The sequence below is a fragment of the Equus caballus genome, chromosome 12 (assembly GCF_041296265.1).
Source record: "Equus caballus isolate H_3958 breed thoroughbred chromosome 12, TB-T2T, whole genome shotgun sequence".
Lineage (NCBI taxonomy): Eukaryota > Metazoa > Chordata > Mammalia > Perissodactyla > Equidae > Equus > Equus caballus.
Genome location: NC_091695.1, coordinates 50,387,794 through 50,411,319, shown reverse-complemented (window position 1 = coordinate 50,411,319; position 23,526 = coordinate 50,387,794). Strand labels below are relative to the sequence as shown.

The following is a 23,526-nucleotide window of genomic DNA, read 5'->3' as shown; positions in this document are numbered from 1 at the left end:
CTGAGCACAGGTCGGGGAGCCCAGGCAGCGGCGTGGCCTGAGCACGGGTCAGGGAGCCCAGCAGGCAACCGGGAGCCAGCCAAGGTTTGTGAGTAATGCCTTCCATGCCTTAGAGGCTCAGTCCAGCGGTGTTACTGAAAGAAGGCCTGGTGGGGAGAATGGGGACAAGGAGACGTGGAAAGCTGCTGGAATAGTCTGGAACAGATGAGTTTCTGGGGGAGAGTGACCAGGAGGTGAGAGGTGCTGGGGCCTCTCAGCTGGAAGAGAGGGCACGAGAGTCCTCTCCAGGGTGAATCCAGGGACGGATCACCTCAGTCCTTGGATTATTCCAGTAGAGGGGACACCCATGCACCCCAAGGTCCCCCTTCCACATTCATTGTTAGCACGTGCATTCCCTTTGAGACAAAAAGAAGGGATGCTCAATTTTTCAAATTTATTTCATGCCAGAAATGAAGGAGCTTTCTCTAATTAAAAATAAGCCTTCTAAGGAGACCAACATGCTAGAAGACCCTAGTGCATTGTTTGGGACCGAGGACCACACTTTGGGACGTGACTGGGGCAGCTCAGCCCAAGACTGGGTGTTTCTAACGGACAGATGCTGAGCCTGCCCTTCACATGGAGACCTAGACACACTACAGCAGATCTGGTCTGGGATTCCAGTCAGTCTGAGTTCAAGAGGGTCAGAATCTTTTGGCATTAGGAGCTTGAGCAGAGTGAAGAGCTAAAACCACCACAGCAAAAAGGCAGCTCCTTTGTACCTGCGACCAGGTTGTCTCCAAGTGTGATCACTACCCTACCTGTCAGCACAGCGCTCACGACCTGGGAAGATGTGCACACGTGCTAGTTCAGCCACAATGTGTAAACTTGCCCAAGCTGTTCTTCAGGCACGAGGTCTCATCAGGAATGGGCTGTGACTCTCCCATGAAACCACTTCTGCTACGAGGGACAGCTGTCACCCTTCTATCTGTCCTGTCCATCGAGCTGGAACACAAAGGGGAGAGGGAATCAGTTATCCAAAAACACCTGGGCAGACCCACAGATCTCAGGGCCTGGATGCAGTTTTATAAAACGGAAGCTTTTCTGCCTCTTTGCAAATTCTGCTGTTGAGCCAAGTAAAGACATGCCAGCAGGGCTGGGCAGAACTGGGTGGCTAAATGGAGGGCCTCAATTAAGTAGCCGATCAAGATGTATGAAGGTCACATGCTCAAAGACATTCACTATTTGGAAAAGTAACTCAGGTTAGACTGTAATTCATCCCTCAGTGTTTATTCTTGGATAACAACTCCTTTTAAATAAATAACCCCCTAAAATCATAACCCACTTGACATAAATTACTATGAAACTAGAAAATAGCACAGGTCAAGCCCTATAGCACTACCTCCAAAGACACCTAAGGGGCTGCTTGACTGGTCTTGCTGTTGAATGGAAACAGGAAGTCAGAGGCAGGCGAAGAGTGCCGTGCAGGCAGCCAGGCGGATCTGACCCGAATCTCTGTTGCCCTGAGAGCAAGGTCTCTGCTTCCATCCTCAATGTGTAAAGCATAAGCCTGCCTCAGTGTTAGCTGGATTCTCTGCTTCCATAAAGTGACTCAGCAACATCATTTGGACATTTGATGGTCTTTATTTCCCCCAACATGAGAGGGAAATGGCACCAACCTACATCTTAGCCCTAAGAGCCAAAGTGGAATGAAAGGCTGGAAATAACAGTGGCAACAATGTCTAATATGTGTGGGAACAGTAAATGCGAAGGCTCATCTCCTTGATAAGCCTTGTATTCTTTGGTTCAATCTGTAGGAACTCAGGCTGCAGCGAGAGGCAGGGGCTTTAGCCATGGAGGTGAGAGGGAAGGGCCCTGAGGCCTGAGGCAGTCACAGCTGGAGGGGGGGGGGTTCCCAAGATGTCTATCTTGGGGCAACAAGACCCTCGGTTCTGGCAACCTGGCGAAATCCCCTTTGGGTGTGTTACACCTGCCTGTAATCACGACTCTCCTCTCTGAGACGACTAGACTCCAGTGCTCAACGCTGCCTCCTGCAGGAAATAATCCCTCAACTCCCAGCTGCACATGCTGGTTCTCAGGGAAACCACGTTTTCCGTAACTTCACTTGTTTACAGGAGGTTTGAGGTCTGGAGAGTGTCAAGGCTCTTTGGCTTTCTACCCTCCCTAGATTGTGACATGTCAGTGGCTCTCATGCTGATTATTTCCTAAAAGTGCGTGGTGTGGCTCCATCCCACACAAGCGAGAACTTCAGCTTCTCCAAGTTCCTGAGCCTGTATCACCTCAGAGTCATCCCTTGGCCTCAAGCTGTTCAGTGCTGCTTCATTTCAGGGAACACGAGGCTCTGCTGAGGAGCGGTGAGAGCACAGACTCCCGACAGCTCAGCCTGCTGGCCCCGCGTGCCTGCTCCACCGCTGAGAGCAGGCGCTGGGTGCCAGCTTCTCCATCTACACGAGGGACTGAGAATCGCAGCACCCGACTCACAGGCACACAGCCAGCCAGGCAATGCCTGGTGCAGGATTCGCAGCCAACATTAGCTGATCCTGCACTGTCTTAGCCAAATGGCTCCACACCCAGCGGACCCAGATCCCAGGGCAGTGAAGAAGGCAGGCCCTTGATGACCCTACTCAGCAGTCTGTACCTTTCCAGTTTCCCGCTGGATGAGGTCCTGCATCTCTTCCGTCCAGCCCAGAAGCTCCACCAGCTTTTCCACACCATGTACCACGTCCCCCAGCTGAACCACGTCCCTGCTGCGAGGACGCCACGCCAAGGGCCCCACCAGGTCCCGGTTGATGAGCAGTCGGGGCACCGAGCTCTGCACGGCCTCAGACAAGCTGGCAAAAGGTTCCACCTGGAAAACGTGAGCAGAGTATCCACCCTCTGCACCCCTCAGGACACTTCATGCACAGCCTCTGAGGCCTTGGAGGGACAGCACAGACTGAGGGTAAGGCCTCGGATACAGAGATGACACACCACCCACTTTATTTCTTCTAGTTGCCTTCCTGCTCTTTGGTCTCCATGCCCTTGTTTCCTCCTCCCCTGAGCCTCCCTCTCCTCCTTGTCCTCCTCCAGCTTCTGCGGGTGCTCCTCCCCAGCAATCACACAGTCTTACCTGTCTTCCTCCACCATCTCCCAGCATGCCACTGACATGTGACACGTCACGCCTGTCTGCTCTCACTTCCTGAGAGCAGTGACCTGGTCCCACAGAGGGAGCACCTCTGAGGGCTCCTGATGCCCCTGTGACCTGGCGGTTTTCCCACCTCTGCACAGCCTTCACTATCTGGACCTCCAGGGGGCCTAACTCGGGGCTGTGGGCTTCTTCATCCAGCTCTCAAGTGAAATTTTCACTCAAGAGTAGTAATGTAAGAAATGGATAGGTTAATAAATGGTATTGAGACTGGCTCCTTATCTGGGAGGAAAATGCTCAAATCCTGCCTTTCACTGAAAAAAAATCAAGTGAATTAAAGATTTAAATGTAAACAAAATAGGCCTTGAAGAAAAATTAGGGTTTATAAGTAAAGGAGAGGAGGACTTTTTAGGCATAACAGCTGAAGTCAGATAAGACAAGGGAAAATGAGGACATATTTGACTATGTGATGCTATCACACTGTCATCTACACAAAACTCCCATGCAGAAAAATAGTTTTTAAACCTTATCACCATAAACAAACTGCAATAACACAACATGTGACAAAAAGTTTATATTGCTAATTGATCAGGTAATTTATAAACATTTTACATAATTTACGAATTTGTATTGCCAACTTGTGAAGAGAAAAAAATAACCCAGTGGAAAATGGGCAAGAGATACAAATATGCAGAGAGAAGCAATATGGTAGTCAATAAACATATGAGAAGATGAATGCCACTCCTCATTACAGAAATGCAAAATCTCTCTCTCACACACACTTGTTACTTTTGACCAGATTTGTAAAAACTTAAAGACAGGTAATATTTGGTAGTGGTGAGGAAATGGGAAAATGATCAATCACATACTGTTGGTGGCAGTGTAATAGTGTATTTTTCTGGAAAGCAAGTTCTCAATATCTATTTACTACAGAAGTATGCATGAGTATGTAAAAATATATAAACATGGATATTCACTACAACATTATTTATTTTTTTTTGCTGAGGAAGATTAGCCCTGAGCTAACATCTGTGCCCATCTTCCCCTACTTTATATGTGAGTCACAGTGACAGCATGGCTGACAAATGGTGTAGGTCCACTCCTGGGATCCAAACCCGTGAACCCAGGCCACCAAAGTGGAGTGCAGGAACCACTTAACCACTTAACCACCATGCCACAGGGCCAGCCCCACAACATTATCTTTAATATAAAAACTGCATACTATTTATTTTTGCTGTTCATCAATAGGACACTGCTTAAATAAATTTTGGTATAGATCCATAATCCCTTGTCTTAAAACTCTTGGGGCTGGATGTGTTTCATAATTCAGAATATTTCAGATTTGAGAAAACATGATACAGTTTACACCATAATTATGTCACAGCTCAGTGAGATGCAGAGAGCTCCGCAATCCAGCACACTGACATTTCTTCCACAGCATGTGACACAGATAGTCTGTGAGCAACACAACAGGTAGCTGAATGCGACTAGCTCCCTGTTTACAGAGGAGCACTCTGCTTTGGGGCCTCAGGTGGCCCTCACATCCGTAGCTGTAAGGGATGCTGTGGGCATCTACAGGTGGGTCTCTGTGCACAGTGTTGCCCCACTTCTGGTTGAAGATCACCACATCTGTGCACGTACATAGTTGTATAGAGGAGACACCTGAGGCGACATGAGAAAAATGCTAACAATGCTGGTGCGACTAAAGTGATCTTTGCTCTATATATAATGTGTGAATTTTTTTAAAACAAAAACATGGTACTTTTATAATCCGGAAAAAAAGGCTATTTTCATTTCTCTTAAAAAATAAAGAGGCCTGGTGGCCCCAGTGTCCACACCCGGTAGCCAGCACAGGTCAGCACCACATGCCACTGACCACCACGGTTCACTGGCCCCTCTCCCTGCCCCTCCCATGTCCGTCCCCCCATCCAGGCCCAGTGTGGGCACCCCAGATCTGTTCACACTCCAGGCTCTTCCGTCTGCTCACTCTGGCACCCTAGTTCCTACCTCTGCTCCTACCTGGACTCCAGACTTGAAAATCTACCTAACCTGCTGCCCATGTCCACTTGACAGCCCCACACACTCAAATCGGGGTTCCAAGGCCAAACTCCCCTAAACTTCCCACCAGGCTTCTCCATCTCAGGAAATCAGCTCCATCCTCATGGCTGCTGAGGCCACAACCCTGGATCCTGTGGGTGTCCACACTTTCCCATGGACTCCACCTTCACACAGGCCTGGGCCCCAGCACCCTCTCCCGGCTCCACCTGCCACCCACTATCCCACCCACATCACCACCTAAGGGCATCTCCTGGCTCTTCCCGCTCCCACAGTGTCCCCATTCACCACACAGCACCTAGAGGGACAGGCAGTGGGACCATCCCCACCGCTGGCTCCACCTCACTCACTCCACCAGGCCCACAGGCCACTGCTTAGCCATGGGTAATGAATAAAGAAACCTCAACTAAACTGGATGGGGAAGTCCTGCAGGGAGAGCTCTCACCGCCATCACACATCATCAATTACTCCGAACAAGAAGAGAGGACCTTGCATCTCAGACAGGAAGTCCAACTACTTTACTACTGAAAGAAGATTCTCTCCCCATCCAGCAACAGCCCAGCCAATGAGAAACGCCGCAGGTCTGCCAATGAGACGCCGTTGCCTCCCTCAGCTGTTACTCTCCCCCAGTGGAGTTTCCTTTAGAACAGCCCCTCCCCATCCCGCTTTTTCTCTGTAAAAGCAGCTCCCCTGTTCATCCTCCATATTCGGCTATGGTTTGCCAGAGCATGCACATCCTAGATTGCAATTCTTTTGGCTATTCCCGCATAAACTCATTTTGAGGGTAAAGTAACAGGCAAACTTGCTTTTTAGGTTGACAGCTAACACCTTCACCTCCTTCAGCTCTTAGCTCCAGTGTTACCTTCCTAACAAAGCGTACACAAACCAACCAAGCTCATATCACTATGAGTCCCAGCCCCTCCTAGCCTTTCTATCCTACCTGTCATTTTTCCCACAACAGGTACACCACCTAACATACTATATAACTTACTGCAACATCTTACTGTGCCTGCCCAAAGCACTAGGACAGAGCCCAGCACACAGCAGGCAGATTTGCTGAATAAATACACAGTCTTGGGCCTTTGTGGCTGGCCAGGACCCCTGAGAGTAGGTCTTTCTGTCCTTTCTTCCCCCTTGGTGCCTCATCCAATCTGGCAGAGCTCGTTTCAGGGTCTCATTTCTTGCTCTCATCACATCATTTATAAATTTCCTGATTTTCAGATTCAGATGTAGAAGAGCTTCTTGAACATGTCCAATGGTTGTCTCCCAGGCACCTCAAATACACAGGGCAGAACTGAACTCAGCATCCTCCCCCCAAATTCTTCCTCACTCATAAATGGCCCGAAGCCCTGCAGACCAAACCAGACACCTCCCTCTCCCATCCAAAAAGTGACGCCAGGCTCCAAGTCCAGCCGTTCCCTCTCATTGCCATCTCTCACAGTCATGTGGTCTGACCACCATGCCCTCAGCTCTGCTTTCTTTAGGACCAGCCTCCTGGACATCTGCTCACTTCAATCCCTGCTCCTCAGCAGTCTCTCTCATCCCGAGGATGACCAGCTACGTCCCTGGTTCAATCTCTTCAGGCTTATCACTGCTTCTCCCACAAAATCGGTCTCTGTGATATGACCTGGGAAGCCTGCTCCCACCTCACCTCTCCCACACCCCTTCTGTTCTCCCTTCCCCTCACACACCGTGCCCCACCCACACTTACAGCACCTCCAAAGCTGCACATCCTCCCTTCTCCCTGTTCTCCTGCCCAGCTGCTGCTCCCTAGGCCTAGAACACTTGTGCTTCCTCATCAGTTGAATCCACTCATCTCCCAAAGGTAGAGACCCAGAGTGCTCCCAGAGAACCTGGAGCCACCCCCACCAGCCCCCACCTCCTCTGCCCAGTCCTTCCAGCCTCCTTCCCGCATACTCTGAGCCCCACTGGGCCTTTTGACAAACCTCCAGGGAGGTCCCAAGGATAAGCAGAAGATCTGCCATGGGGAAATCAATCACATGCAGCAAGAACCTCTGGGGCAGCGGCTCCCCAAAGAACACGATGTCTGGTTTCACAATGCCAGTGCAGACTGGGCAGCGGGGGATCCTGTCCACCATCACGTCGGCCTGGGGTAACACAAACAGAAAATGGACCCAAGGAAGATGTTGCAAAACACTTTAAAAGGAAAAGGCAAAAACAAATTCTTATTAAGAAATTTTCAAACATTCACAAAAGCTGAGAGAGCAGTATAATGAGCCCCCATGTACATAATGAACCCAGCTTCAACAATTATTGACATTTTAACAATTTTGTTTCATATAGCTCCCAAAATTTTGGGGAGGTTGGAGTATTTGAAAGCAGATCCTGGACGTCACATGACATATAGCACATCTAACACTGTGCTCTGCACCTGGAGTGGTTATCAAGGACACTCAGCTGCTAAGGAAATACTCAGATTACGCAGTCCCTGGAAGGCACTCTGAAGGCATTTGGCCTACAATAGGCATCATTCAATGAGAAAATCTGTCCCTGATTTTAGCTGAAGTGATCATGATATTGTCTCAGCCCTGGGAGATGTTCAGGTCAGCGTCAACTCACTGGCTGGAGTTATGAGTAACATTTGCCACAAACCATTTCCTTGCAGGCCATGGTAAAGTAGATGCAAATTATGATTATATCCTGCTACACTTGGATTGATGCCGTGGGCTAGATGTTAAAGGAGGAAACCTAAGGAAGAAGACACCTGGTTTTCTAAGATAAATCTTTACAGCTAATGCGATTTGTTTTAGCAGGCTGAACCCAGTAAAAAACAGCAGAAACACTGGACAAAAGAAATGGACTATTCAAAGACTTCCGACATTATCAGATATACATTAAAAACTATATTATGTTTAAATTAAACAAGACAGGATAAAAAAAATATAAAAAATAATGTAGTGGATTTGAAAAAGAACCAAATAGAACTTCCGGAAACAAAAAAGTAAGGAAAATTGAAACTTCATGGAACAGCTTTATTCTCTAAACAAAACAGAGTATTGACAAGCTGGAAAACAGTCCAGAAGAAAGTACACCAAACGCAGCACAAAGAGGAGCAAGGTGGAACACAGAGAAGAGTGACCAAGAACTGTGGGCAAGAGCATGACAAGGTCTAACAGATGTTTAATCAGAGTTCCACAAGGGAGAGGAGAGGAGATGGCAGGGACAAGGAATGTCTGAAGAGATAATGGCTGAGGATTTCTCTAGCAACAATGAAAGATATCAAACCACAGATTCAGAAAGCCTTACAAATTTTAAGCAGAATAAGTAAATAAGAGGAAATCTATATGGAGACACACCACAGTAAAAGTGCAAAACTCCAAAGACAAAGAGAAAAGTGTTAAAAATATTCAGAGAACAGACAGCAACAAACTGATTCTACAGTTTATATGGAGAGGCAAAAGACCCAGAATAGCCAACACAATATTGAAGGAGAACAAAGTTGGAGGACTGACACTACCTAACTTCAAGACTGGGTAACTTTAAATAAAGGTAAACTATTCTCTATACTATAATGCTGGATACATGTCATTTTAATTTGTCCAGAACTACAGAGTGTATACCACCAGGATGAACTCTAATGTGGACTTTGAGTGACAGATGATGTATCAGTGTAGGTTCACTGACTGTAACAAATGTACCACTCTGGTGAGGCTGTGCTATGTGTGTCGGGTGAGTATGTGGAAATTCTTCGTAATTTCCATTCAATTTTCCTGTGAACCTAAAAGTGCTCTAAAAAATAAAGTTTACTAAAAAAAAAAAAAAAAAGGTATCTTAACCATCCTAAAATTAATATGTAATTTCAACAGACCCAAAATAGCCAAAACAATCTTGAAAAAGAAGAACAAAGTTGGAGGACTCACTCTTCCTGATTTCAAAAGTTATTGCAAAGCTACAGTAATCAAAGCAGTGTGGTTCTGGCATAAAGACAGGCATTATAGCCCATGGAATAGAGAGCCCAGAAATAAACCCTCGCATAAGGTCAATGATTTTCAAAAAGGGTGTCAAGATGATTCAATGGGGAAGGGACAGTCTTCAACAAACGGTGCTGGGAAAACTGGACTGCCACATGGACAAGAATGAGGTGGGCCCTTATCTTACACATACATAAAAACCAACTCAAAAAGCCTAAACATAAGAGTTAAAAACACAGAGAAAAGATTCACAATCTTGCATTTGGCAATGACTTCTTGGATATGACACAAAACCACAGGTAACAAAAAAAAAACCCATAAATTGGACATCAAATTTTAAAACTTTTGTGTGTTAAAGGGCACTATAAACAGAGTGAAAAGGCAACCTGCAGGATGGGAGAAAATAAATCCTGTATGTGATAAGGGGTTAATATTCAGAATATATAAAGAACTACAACTCAACAACAAAAACCAAATAACTCAACTAAAAAATGGGCAAAGGACTTGAATAGACATTCCTCCAAAGAAGATATACAAATGACCAATAAGCACATGAAAAGATACTCAATATCACTGATCATTAGGAAAATGCAAATCAAAACCACAACGAAATATCACCTCATACTCATGAGGATGACTACTATCAAAAAAAACACAAAGGGGCTGGCCCGGTGGCTGAGTGGTTAAGTTTGCGCACTCTGCTGCAGGTGGCCCAGTGTTTCGTTGGTTCAAATCCTGGGCGCGGACATGGCACTGCTCATCAAACCACGCTGAGGCAGCGTCCCACATACCACAACTAGAAGGACCCACAGCGAAGAATATACAACTGTGTACTGGGGGGCTTTGGGGAGAAAAAGGAAAAAAATAAAATCTTTAAAAAAAAACAACACACAAAATAACAAGTGTTGGCAAGGACGCAAAGAAATTGGAACCCTGATGCATTGCTGGTGGGAATGTAAAATGGTGCAGTCACTATGGAAAACAGTATGGCGATTCCTCAAAAAATTAAAATAGAATTATCATATGATCCAGCAATTCCACGTTTTTTTTGTATGCTTTTTTGGTGAGGAAGATTGGCCCTAAGCTAACATCTGTTGCTAATCTTCCTCTTTTTTTCCTCCCTAAAGCCCTAGTACATAGTTGTATATCCTAGTTGTAGGTCATTCTAGTTCTTCTATGTGGGACACCACCACAGCATGGCTTGATGAGTGGTGTGTAGGTCCGTGCCCGGGATCCAAATCGGCAAACCCCAGGCTGCCAAAGCAGAGTATACGAACTTAACCATCCAGCCATGGGGCCAGCCCCCTCCACTTCTTGATATATACCCAAAAGAACTGAAAGCAGGAACTCAAACAGATATTTGTATGCTCATGTTCATAGCAGCATTATACACGATAGCCAAAAGGCAGAAGCAACCCAAGTGCCCATCAACAGATGAATGAACAAACAGAATGTGGTATATGTTAAAATGGAGTCTTACTACACCTTAAAAAGGACAGAAATTCTGCGGTATGCTACAAAATGGATGAACCTTGAGAATATTATGCTAAGTCACAAAAACAATAAAATATTGTGTGATTGCACTTATATGAGATACCTAGAATAGTCCAATTCACTGAGATGGAAAGTATACTGGCAGTAACCACAGGCTGAGGGAGGGGAGAGACATAAGTTGTGCTTAATGGGAATAGAGTTTCAATTTGGGATGATGAAAAAAGTTCTGGAAATGGATTGTGGTGATGACTGCACAACAATGTGAATGTACTTAGTGCCACTGAACTGTGCACTTAAAAATGGTTAAAACAGGGGCCGGCCCAGTGGTACGGTGGTTAAGTGCGCACCTTTCGCTTCGGCAACCTGGGGTTCACTGGTTCGGATCCTGGGTGCAGACACGGCACCGCTTGGCAAGCCATGCTGTTGTAGGCATCCCACATATAAAGTAGAAGAAAATGGGCATGGATGTTAGCTCAGGGCCAGACTTCCCCAGCAAAAAGAGGAGGATTGGCAGCAGATGTTAGCTCAGGGCTAATCTTCCTCAAAAGAAAAAAGGTTAAAACAATAAATTTTATGTTCTATATATTTTACAACAATAAAAATAATTTTTAAAAAGAGTATTTCAAACGTGAAAACAAATGCATGTGGTAATTTTAGGATTCCCACTAAAAGATTAGAAGCAAGTATATATTTCCCAAGCTCATACAGTGGAAAAAAAATGGAATGACTAAAAAGCTGGGAAAAATAGAGAGCACAAAACAAGATGGTAAACTTAAATACAAATATTTCATTAATTACATTAATGTAAGTGGATAAATCCTCAGTTAAAAAAAATTATCAGACTGGGTTAAAATATAGAACCTAACTATATGCTTTACAGAATAACATATCTAAAACATAAGAATATGGAAAGACTAAAAGCGGACACATGACAAAGACACCCCAGCAAATACTACACAAAAGAAAGCTGACATTGCCAAAGAAGGACTTTCGGGTCAAAGTAATTTTTAGAGCTAGAGGAGGATAAGACAATGGTACATTTGAATGTACCTCAATTACTTAATCTCAAGATACATAAAGGAAATATTGACAGAAATACAAGTAAAAATAAATAAATCCACAGAGTGGGACATTTTTACACAATTCTCTTAGAATAACCAAAAAGCAGATAATGATATATAAAAGATTTGAACAGAATTAAACTTGATCTGGCCATATGTGCAGAACAAACCTTCAACCATTGCAGAATGCTCTTTCTTCTCAAGTACATTCTGAACATTTACAAAATTGGATCATATATGAGGCCGTAAACCAAATCTCAACACATTTCACAGGTCTCGGATCCAACAGCAAGAAGGACAAAAGAGAACTCGAATGCTGGGAGAGGAGAGTAGGGAAACGTGAACTGCTTGTAAAGTGAAGGATCTTTTATGATTGCAGAATGGCAGGACTTAAAGAACGCGGCTGTATCACTTTTGGCTGGTGGCCAGGGAAATTCACATGTCTCCTTATGGATAAGACTGGAGCAGGGATAATCAATGCAGGTAGACTTCACAGGGCAGGACCTCACAGAAGGAGAGGCGGTGGGCAGGGGCAGCGACCCCCTAGGCCCCCTTAGCTGGAGCCCCGCCCTGGAAGGGGCCTGTTCCAGCCCAGCCCTGGCTCAGCCCCCATGCACCTCCCTGGGATCTCCATTATGAACCTTCCAACCCGACCCAGGAAGACTCTAGTCCTGTGGGAAGCTTTGAGTTCTCTGAAAGATGGTTGTATCATTTAAAAAGAGCAGTTTCACCCTTTTTTATTCTGACGTTTCAGAAAGAAACAGAAGTGGGAGATAAGGGGGTTGGAGCGATTACAGTAATGTGGCTAGTTCCCAAAGGTCTACCAGAGCCGGCTCTCAATTTGTATTTAAAAAAAGTCTCCCAACTTGTTTGATTTTTTAAAAAGAAAGGAAAAAAAGCTTCATCCTTATTCATAGTGTCCACCACCTGTTCTCTGAAGATTCTGAAACTTACACTTGCTGCCCACACCTCTTTCCTGAGCTCCGGATCCCCCAGACTGGTGCACCCAGAGGACCCATGCCCAGGACATCTTCATAGAGCCCTTCCTCCCCCACCTCCAGTCAGCCCTAAGGCATCATTAATTCTGCCCCCTGGGCCTCCTCAAGTCATCCTCTTCTTTCTCCACTGCCCTGCTCAGCCCAGACCCTCACTATCTCTCACTCAAATTTCCTGAAAAGCCTGTTGTGAAAATAAAGGGAGCCTCCTTTAAAATGGAGTCGGGGAGCCCTCACACAGCACCACTTGCCATACCTCACACTCCCTGACAGGAGGAAGCTCGGCTGGAGGAGGGAAGATTTCCTCCTTGCCCAGCAACAGCCCAGCCAATGAGAAGCCGTCACCACCTGAACTCTCATTCTCCTCCAAAGGACTTTTGCTCAGCACAGCCCCTCCCAACTTTCTCTTCTCCTCTTTAAAAGCAAGCCCCTCTCCTTTGCTCTCTGTACTTGCCTATGGTTTGCCATAGTTTGCGTGTCTCGAATTGCAATTCCTCTGCTATTATCAAATAAACTAATTTTGCTGGTAAAATAACTCGCTATTTTATTTTTAAGGTCAACATCCTCCCCACAGTAGAACTATTCACAATAGCAAAAAGGTGAAACAACCTAAATTGTGGTGCACATATACAATGGAATACTATTAGCCATAAAAGGGTATAACACACAGTAGTGCCCCCTTACCCACAGAGGATACCCAAGACCCCCAGTGGATGCCTGATACCACGCAAAGTACCAAACCCTACAGTAGTCCCCAGTTATCCATGGTTTCAGTCACCAGCGGTCAACCATGGTCCACAGGTAACTGAAACCATGGGAAGCAAAACCGGAACAAGGGGGGACTCCTGTGCTGATACATGCTACCACACGGACAAACCATGAAAACATGACGCTAAGTGAAAGAAGCCAGACACACAAAGTCATCTATTGTAAGAGTCCAATTACATGAGACGTCCAGCAGAGACAAATCCACAGAGACAGAAAGCAGACTGCTGGTTGCCAGGGGCTGGGGGAGGAGGGAATAGGGTTGACTAATTAGTGGGTATGGAGTTTTCTTTGGGGGTGATGCAAACGTTTTGGAATTAGATAGAGGTGGTGGTTGCACAACATTGTAAATGCACTAAATGCCAATGAATTGTACACTTTAAAATGGCTAATTTTACATTATGTGAATTTCACCTCAGTAAAACATAAAAGACAGGGTCCTGTGCCACTGGGTCCTGTGACACTTCAGAGGCTCATCTTTACTAAGATTTTCCACTCTATCCTATTCTACTTAAAAAAAAATCCATCTTACAGAAGTATCTGCAGAAGTACACGGGGGTATAAACATGGGTATCATTGCTGTATTATTTTCAGAAGTAGAAATTACAAAATCAAACACTATCGCACAACGTGAATGGCTAAGGTAATACTCTCTAGTTACTACAAAGAGTGAGCAGAGCTGCTGTTACGGACACAAGATATCCATGCAATTTTGCTCAGTAACAAAGCAAGTTGTAGAATATTAAGCTGAATGATCCCATTACTGAAAAAAAATTGTAACTGTGTGTGGGTGATGTTACATAGATATTTACATGTATGTTTACATATACATCTTTTTTTTAAAGGCCTGTAACATTAGACACCAACCTCTTAAAAATGGGCTCTAAGAGCTGGTTGGAGCGAGACCCATTTCCCACATATTTTCTGTGCTGCCCTAACTTACAAGCTTGTATTACTTTTCTAACTTAAAAACAAAGAAAAATATTTCCACATTATTACAGTTCGGTTGTCCTTTGACAGGATGCTTATAAAATACCACTTTTCCATGTCACTCCCACTGTGAAGTGCAGAAGGGAAAGGACCGACAGTGAGACGACTCACCCAGAAGTCCTCTCCTGGGGCGGGTGTTCGGCAGACAGCGCAGGTGGCAGAGGCAAAGGATCCGTGTGCTTCAATCAGCTTTGAGGCAGGGATGCCAGACGCTGAAATTCAAACCAAAGCTGAGTGCTGCTGCCTCCCAGGGGGATGCACAGCCCCAGACCACGACCTCTGGGCTTGGCAGAGCCCCAGGAAGAGTCACAGCCCTCAGGGGTAGCCTGATGTCCCTGCCTCATCACCCACTGACCAGAATAAGCACAGGGACGAGGGTCCCAGCTGGAGCCAAATCACAGTTAAAACAAAGCCTGTCAAAACACAGTACAAAAAATTTGATGTAAGTTCAGATAAAATGATATCCTATACCTAGGAAAACATTTTCTATTCTACAGGTGCCAAATAAAAGTGAGAAAACAATATAAATACAATAAATTTCCAAAGAATTGTGGGAAAACAGACAAAAGGTAACTTACCATGAAAGTTCTCTGTTACCACTGTCAGCTTCTGAAAGGCTGTGGGTGGACAGACACAGTCCCAACTGCAGGAGGCGTCCCACCATGTCCCCATTATTGTCCTAACTCTGCTTATGCTGAAGCCCAGAGCCAGATGCTCCCGCCTTGCCACAGGCCTGCCCTGCTGCATCTCCAGGAGGGGAGATCGTCCCCATGGGGCATCCACTGCTGCTTATGTGATTCCAAGCTGTGGAATCCTTCTAGCAAGGAAACGTTCTCCTGGGATCAAGTGAGTCCTCTTTTCAAATCATAAGACATGGCAGCCTGGCCGAGCTGCTGCTGGCTTGTGGAGAGTGGACCGCCAAAACCCGTCAGCATCACTCATGTAAGAAAAACGCCCCAGCAACTGCTTCTCTAAGTACATGGCCAGAGGCCAGGATAGTCTGTGAATCACTGGTTATGGCCACCATCTGGACACAGTCAAGAAATCACCATACATCAAGTTTCATAATACTAAGGAATTATTACTGATTTTTTTGTGTGATGATATTGTAGTTATGTTTTAAAAGTCTTTATCTTCTAGAGATACCCACTGATGTATTTATAGATTAAATGTATTACGTGAGGGGTTTGCTTCAAAATAATCTAGGGTGAGAGAGGAGGTGGGGGAGGACTCAGATAAACAAGGACTGGCCGTGATGAGGACACGAGAGTGCATTACATTCTTCTCTTTATTTTTGTGTGCTCGAAAAATTCCATAATAAAATTTTTAAAAAAGAAGTCATCATATCAGATTAGCAAAACTAGAAGCTCTTGATGCCACCTTAATTCTACCCAAAGCTTACAGCCCGACAGGCACACTGGGAAAATGGGTGAACCAATGAAGTCCCAACAGGGACCCTTAAACACACAGCAGATGCTTTTATGGAGAACAAAAGCATGACTAGTTGGCTCAAAATCAGTCACAGGATAGGATATAAGCACTAGGCCTCAGCCCTGCAGAAACAGGCGCCCGTGCCTTCCCCACGGGGGAGGAGCGAGGTGAATGGAGAGCTCACCTCTCTCGAGCCCATCGATGTTCTGCGTGTAGAGCCGCAGAAGCAGCCCCTTCTCATGCAGCAGTCGGAAGAAGTAGTGAGTGACGTTGGGCCTATAGTTCCCAGGGTACAGTTCCTTGGCCAAAGCAAAAAAGGGCTTGGGGTTGTGAAAGAAAAACTCGAGTTCAAAGATGGCCTCGGGGTACGGGATGTCATACTGCTGGAGGTTGCTGTAGAGGCCACTCCCAGGAGACCTGCAAAGAGAAGCAGGAGGCTCTTAGTCCTTCAGAGAGAGCGGGGAAATGAAGTAAACCAGGGGTGGCCCAGGAGGAGTGAGGGGACCCCAGGGCTACCTGAAGTCTGGAACGCCGCTGGGGGTGCTGATGCCGGCCCCCACCATGACCACCACCCTCTGGCAGGCTCTGGTTCGAATCAGCTCAGCCACATCCTGCAGCAAAAGCTTCTCCTTCCTACTGTTGCCTCCACTTCCAAAGACGCTTGAAGCACCAGCAGAAAAAGATATGGGCCTTCTTCCACCTGTAATGCTGACAGAGAAAGGAGAGTGCCAGGTAACCAACAACTATCAAGCTCATGCTAGTGAAAATGAGCACTGTCTGCCCTTCCACCATCCCCACCACTGAGAATGACCATACGCTTCTCTCCTGTCCCTGGAAATGACTATCCTTCTCATCATGGATGACTATGGGCTAAAATAGAAAGCAGTCTCAACTCAGAAATCAAGACTTATTTGGGAGCAAAAAATTCAGGTTAACGGGAACTGTGCAAATAAGGAAAGTATCATTCCAGAATTCCTGTTATCAAAGGCCAGTGCTGAGAGAATAGGGTTCCACAACAAAAGCTCGAGCCAGAGCCAAGAGCATCCCTTCGTGGGGCTCTGGGCACACTCTTTGCAAGGCCATACACCCTAACACACCTGGGACGTGACAAATACCGTGACATTTAAAGAAAGGTAAACATCTCAGGCTTTACACCAAATATTATCAAGATGAAAAGTGGGCTCTAGAGACCATTCCAGAAAGAAACATTCATACCCTGAAAGCTAGGGGTTCAAAGTGCTGCAGAGACTTCATCTTCAATGTTCACAGCCATGTAGGGGGCTGCTCATAGTATGAGGCAGCCAAACAATCACACAGCCAAGGCAAGGCCATAGGAGACCGCAGCTCAGGGCTGTCTCTTCAAAGCTCCAGAAAGCTTCTCAGGTCTCTCCAGAAGCCAAGAGCTGAGACACTCACAACAAGATTCAGTGTTAGGAGTCTGAGATGGTCTTCCACAGGAAAAAAGAGCCAGACCACGATAAAGCAGTTACAGGCTTCAGTGAGGCCTCTGGACCCAATAAATGACTCGACGCCCAGGAAAGCCACAGGAAGAAACAAAAGCAATACAAATCACACAAAGCCCAGAGAAGCCCCTGAAAATGTCCCCCTGAAGCTGCAGCCATGGGAGGCATGTGGCACTAGAGCTTCACATGGGCCTGGAGGCCTCCTGAGTATACAGGTTTTCTCTCAGGCCCCTGCTGGGCATCGCACCAAGCTGCATAACCTCTTCATCTCCTAGTATCATGCTGGTGACTCACCCAGAGTCCAGGACCACCATCCCCCACTGCACAGGGTGCCTTCCTCACACCCCAAGGGCTGGTGGCCACCACGTCCATCCTTCCAGGAGAAGGCCCTTGATGACCCTCCCCCAGGACATCTCTGACGTCGGTATAGAGACCCCTCCACCCTACAGGAAAAGAGATTCAACCAACTGAACTGATGACCCTCCCCAAATGAATGATGACTCTAAAGTGAATACAGGCATAAAAACAGGAAACTGAGAGTATTTCTTTCACTCACAGGCACCCTAAAAGCACATCCTTAGACATACATAAGGACAACCCAGAGCTTATCTCCTGGGAGTATGAGCGAACTCCCTCTCCTGTTTGCTCTCTTTCGGTTTTTCCTTTGCTCCTTGCAAAACGAACACTGCAGGATTCCTGCACAGATAGGTCCACTTTACACACTGTTGCTGGGTTTTCCCTGAAGCTCTCTGCTCCCCACGGGACCCCAACATACCCCACCCCAGTGACAGTTTCAACCCCCACTACTCCCTCTCATATACCCCTCCTCTCAGCCAAACAAAAGGACTCCCTGGTTCTTGTGTATGTCCTAAACCCAGCTCCCTCTGCCTGAAAAGACCTTTCTCCACCTCAGTATCTCCAAATCTCCTGGAGTCAAGGCCAGGGTCAAATGCTACCTCCTTCATGAAGCCACTGCTGAACCCCAGTGAGAAGTCACTTAGCCCTCCTCCAAAAGCTGACAGTATCGGCTCATTTTAGGGTGCCTGTCACCCCTGCCACACGGCCTCTCACATTCAACTCTGGGGTCAGCAATGGTGCAATTCAGGGACTTGCTTGCAACTCACAGACCACTTGCATGCTTCTGTGTTGTTGTCTCTCCTGCCACCCAAAGCATCATCTTGGTTTTCAAAAAAAACAGGCCTCTGAAAGATGTGTAATGAGAAAGGGGAACATGACAAGGGAAGATGTATGTGTAGGGCTGAGGGCTCCAAAGGAGAGTCCTAGCTCGCTGCCTGCCTCATCAAGTCACTCAAACACCCTGAGCCTCAGCTGCCAAAGCCAAAAGCAAGGGACAAGAGATGATTCTTGCAGTCTTGTCTGAAAAGATCTGTAACAGTAAACCTCTCAGCAAAGAGTACAGGAAATACACGCAGCAGGGGAAACAACGGCCCTCTCCTACCTACACTCCTGCGGAGATGCCCAAAGACTCTGAAGAAAGTTCTGCTGCCCCAAAGACTTGCATAAAAGCACGTGTCAAGGCAGCTCTTCTGAGTGACTTCACTCTTCTGAGTGAAGTCACTGAAATCTCCAAAGGGGGTTCTCTAATGAAAACTGGTCAGGCGGTCAGGAAGGAAAAGAGAAGACTCTGGCTCCAACTACAGCTATTAAATATCCCTCTTCACTCAGCATTAACAACATCTATTCACCAAAGGTCCTCACCCAAATATTTACCAACCCCCGCGTCTAAATGCAAATTACTATGAGAAATACAAAAGAAATGAGAGGGAAGTTGTGATATTGTGATTTATAACAAATTTATATTTTGATTTTCATCTCCAAACCCCTGGAATTTCCTGAGCAACAAGAGCACTGGGAGCATCTTTTGTTATAATATTTGGTCTTAAATCCTCGGTTCCTGAAATCACTTCAGAGCTGTGAAGGTGACATGGGTGTCCGTTATTCATAACAAGCCCCTTTTCACCACAACTGGATTTCTGTTAATGAGGTGACTTCTGCAAATCCCCTAAGGATGAGGGCTGGTGGCCAGGGGAACAAATCGTGATTGGAGGGTTGGTGCCTCCATAAAACCCAAACGGAGGGGGGTTCAGAGAGCATCCAGGTTGGTGGACCAGAACGCCAGGCCAGTGCCAGGTCCTGGGGGCCCAAACTCCCAGGGACAGAAGCTCCTGCATTTGGGACCCTTCCAGACCTTGCCCTAAGTATCTCTTCATCTGGCTGTCCATTCATATCTCCTAACATGCTTTGTAGTAAACTGGTGATCTAGTAAGTGAACTGGCTTCCTGAGTTCTGTGAGCCGCTCCAGCAAATTCATCCAACCTGAGGCAGGGTGGTGTGAACCTCTCGACTATAACAAGCACAGGTGGCAATCTGAATTTGCATGTGAAATGGAAGCAGTCTTGTGGGACTGGGACCTTGTGGAACGGTGGGGAGCTGGTGCTATCTCCAGTTCGATAGCGTCAGAATTGAGTTAAATTTGTGGGACACCTTGTCAGTGTCTGCAGAAAACTGGAGAACTGCTTGGTGGTGCTGAAAAAACACATATTATAGAAGTTATTGCCATTGTGGCATGCCTACTGAGTGCAAAGTGTTACTCAGGGTACTTGTGTAATTCACATCTACATGAGTAACACCTTTGCCACTAAAAAACACATGGACAAGTTTTTAACAAATGTCTAGAATGTACTTAAGGTGTAGAACTTCAAGTATATGCCACATGGAATTAGACTTACCGGAAGTAGGGGGACCCTGAGGAGCAAGCATGGGTGCCACCTGGGAAACTGAAACAGGACGATTTCATACAAGAACCCCAAAATCAAAATGGCAGAACTCCCAAACTGCAGAAAACCTGTGCCAACAATCTCCTGTTTGGGGCAGTGGTAGATTTGTTTAATGATGGCTGGCAGTCCCTGGAACAGCACCTGGCAGATCAGGTCGCTATTCAGCCACGTCCCACACACACAACTGCCTGAGATTATGGGCTGGAATGAACTCCAGCACAGCAAGTGTCTGTCCAGTCCCTGCTCTACCCTCAGCGCCTGGAACAGAGTCTGTACAGAATAAGAGTTCAATAACGGTTTCCCGGATGAACGGAGGACTCCTCTATCTCTTTATTAAACTCTTCAACAATATCTTAGCAGCTGTGCAAGATGGCATCAAATGAATATATTAAACACTCATCCATTATCGGGCATTTAAGTTAGTTTCCTAAAAACTATGATTAACAACTATGGGCCTGAAGATTTTTCCGTATGTAAGCCCAATTCCTAGGCAAGGATTCCAAAATCTGCAATTACTGTCTAGAGGGTATCAACACGTACTGGTGGGGACACTAAAAATGTATATACCTCTGGACCCAGGAGTTCCACTACTAAGAATTTATCCCCAAAGTGGGGTACAAATAAGATTATTCACAGCAGCATTACTTGCAATAACTAAAGATTAGAAACTACTTCACTAAGAGAACGGTTACTTTATGAAGCATCACTACAAGGGAATTCCACAGGTCAAAATAAAAGACTGGAAAAGCACTCACGTTTTCAAACGGAGTAACCCCAAGACAAATTGTTACGTAAGAAGGCGAAGTACCGAAAACAATCCAATTAAAAAGGTGGCGGGCCAGGAACGAACAGGCGAGCACGGCTCGCACGCGCCCAAAACGCCCGCGAAGAAAATCACGACCCCCCGGCGCCGCAGACTGGGAACCTGAGCCACCCCTCCGACCAGCCAGCTCGGGCTCCGGCCGTACCGCCCGCGGGAGCCCGCGCCTCCGGGTTGTGGGCACCGGCCGGCGCGGCGCCAAGGCCGTGCGTCTCCGCGCTTGGCCCCCCGCCCCGGCCCCGCGGAGACCACCCGGGACGAACCGAGGCTGCCGGGCCCAGGCCCGTTCACCTCCCGGGCCCAGGAGCTTGAGCGCGGCAACCACACGCCGAGGACACAGCGCCATGCTCCTCCGGGGGCCGTAGGCGAGCGCACCCCCGACGCTCACACGCCCGCCCCGCGCGCTTGCCCGGCTCCGCGCGCCTTCGCTACACCCAGGTCACGCTGGCCCTTGCCACGACCCCGTGAGTCCGCGCCACGCCCTCGTCCCGCCTCATCACGCTTGCCCCCGCCCCGCGCGCCCTCGCCCCGCCTCCATCACGCTTGCTCCGCCCCATCACCCTTGTCCCAACCCCGCGCGCCCCCGCCCCCGCAAGCCCTCGCCCCGCCCCATCAAGCTTGCCCCGCCCCCGCAAGCCCTCGCCTCGCGCCCTCGCCCCGCCCCCATTACGCTTGCCCCGCCCCCGCCCCGCGCCTCGCTCCCGCGCGCCGGGAGCAGATTGGTTCCATAGTCGCCTGAGCTGCCGTCTCTCGCCCCAGAAACCAAACTGGGACCTTGCATTTCTGTCCTGCACTCCCACTTTTTTTCAATCGGGATGGTGATCGTGATGATAACTAACACTTTCTGAGCACTTACGATGGACAGGCATTACATTTACACTTAGTCCTGGCAAGACGCTACCAGAAGGTGCTATTAGTATAATGCCCGCTTAAGCTTAAAAAGCGGGTCACAAAGGCCAAGGCCACACAGCCAGTCGATGGCCAGCTGACCCCAGGCGCCCATCCTCTCCAACGCCTCAAAGGCACAGCCAGCTGCGCGGGAAATCCGGTACAGACCCGGCAGAGAATTTCGTCAAAGCACAGAGATGCGGTTACCCTGACAACCAGCCGGGGCCCGAGGCCGCGGACGGCGCTCCCGGCCTGCCCCGCGCCACGCGGCGCCGGAAGTGAGTGGGCACTTCCGGCAGCCATCCCTGCGGCGCTGACGTCTGTGTGGTGCCGCTGTCGCGGAGTCTTCCTGCAGTCATGAAGGACGTGCCCGGCTTCTTACAGCAGAGCCAGAGCTCCGGGCCCGGCCAGGCCGCCGTGTGGCACCGTCTGGAGGAGCTCTACACGAAGAAGTGAGCTCCGGGCCGAGGGGCCCCGGGGAGAGGAGGGCGAGGTGGAGGGACGACGGGGGAGGGACGCGACCTGACGGACTGAGGGCGCTCAGACCGTGTCGGGGGCGTGGGGACAGGAGAGGCCGGGACATGGCTGAGGACTCTGGAGGTACAGGGCCGAGGGCGAGGAGGGGTGACAGCCCGTGAGGCCTGAGGAGCGGAGCCGTCAGCAGGGTTTTGGGGTCTGGGGTTCAGACCCACAAGCTGGCCTGTGCTTTGAGTTTGTGATTCCGGTCAAACAAGCAGACGCCCTTTCGGTGTCAGGCTGCCATCCATTTTGGATAACAGATTCTGGTGTCTTGTACTTGGCTTGTCATAGTGTGACCGTATCTACAGTTATCTTTCTCAGCGACCTGGAGCCGGTAAACCGGGGGCCAGTGCAGTTTTGTTCTTTTTCCTGTTGATTCTGCAACTGGTTACACGCTGGAGTGCAACCACATTCCCCTCTCCCATGGTTCCTACGTTCCGTTGCATTCCATGTTGGACTTTGTGCCCCTAGAGAGATCTCAGAGTTTGGATTTGTTTAGAAACGGGATGAACCTGAGAGCAAGTAAATTGTCTGTTGCTGAGCACCAACCTCTTTTTAAATGAATAGAATAAATTACTGGTAGTGGGCTAGCAATGTTCCCTAGGAAAATACACCTCTTGTAAAAACCTCCCTGTTAACAACCTATCGTTAGGTGTTGTGCTTTTCATGTAGATTTTCAATATGTGTTTTGGTAATATTCAGCATCCTTCTGCTATTAGCAGTTTTGGAGGGAAAATTCTTAGTGTTTGGCAAACAGTTGCTGTGTTGGGTAGCACGTTGTATTTCTCAAAGCATTTAACTTGCATTCTTAAAAATTAGCCTTTGGTTTCGAATGTGCTGTGTCTTTTAGAGGTTCTGTGTACTAGCTCATTTAAACCTTTATTCGTCCCTTTCACAGATGAGGAAACTAAAGCTCAGTTTAAGCTCCTTCCCTGAGATACTCAGCTAATAAGTAGAAAGGCCAGGATTTCAACTTTGATGTGTATGATTCCAGAGTTCTTGTTTCCAGTTGAACCTAACAATAACCTTTTGAGGTAGTCTAGGAAGATGTTCTCCATTTATTGCTGAGGAAACTAAATCTTAGGTTAAGTGATCTCAAAATGACATAACCATTGAGTAGCAGAACCAGGAAAAGAACTCAGGTTTATTAGCATCTGCTTTTATTCTTCCTCTTACACAATAGAGACTGGTTAG

The 23,526-nt window shown here is 47.4% G+C and overlaps 2 protein-coding genes across 17 annotated transcripts in view; one reads left to right on the top strand and one right to left on the bottom strand.

The window, feature by feature from the left end:
• Positions 1-419: 419 nt before the first annotated feature.
• SIRT3 (sirtuin 3) lies at positions 420-22,351 on the bottom strand. Of its 16 annotated transcripts, none has more exons than XM_070229086.1 (8): positions 22,021-22,351; positions 16,361-16,552; positions 16,029-16,261; positions 14,992-15,030; positions 14,525-14,625; positions 7,123-7,284; positions 2,636-2,845; positions 420-981 (listed from the first exon to the last, which is right to left on the bottom strand). In XM_070229086.1, exons 1-8 carry the CDS (start codon positions 22,170-22,172, stop codon positions 961-963), a joined length of 1,110 nt encoding a protein of 369 aa, XP_070085187.1. In that variant the 5' UTR covers positions 22,173-22,351; the 3' UTR covers positions 420-960. The 16 variants fall into 16 exon arrangements, with proteins under 16 accessions (XP_070085187.1, XP_070085194.1, XP_070085197.1 ...); XM_070229093.1 differs by lacking the exon at positions 22,021-22,351 and adding an exon at positions 21,782-21,922; XM_070229096.1 differs by lacking the exon at positions 22,021-22,351 and adding an exon at positions 20,861-21,440 and having other exon boundaries at positions 16,361-16,544.
• PSMD13 (proteasome 26S subunit, non-ATPase 13) overlaps positions 21,998-23,526 on the top strand; it is a 12,357-nt gene continuing 10,828 nt past the window's right edge. The window contains exon 1 of the mRNA XM_001917980.6: positions 21,998-22,265. Coding sequence (XP_001918015.3) covers positions 22,171-22,265 — 95 coding nt within the window. The 5' untranslated portion in view covers positions 21,998-22,170. The remainder of the gene's footprint in view (positions 22,266-23,526) is intronic.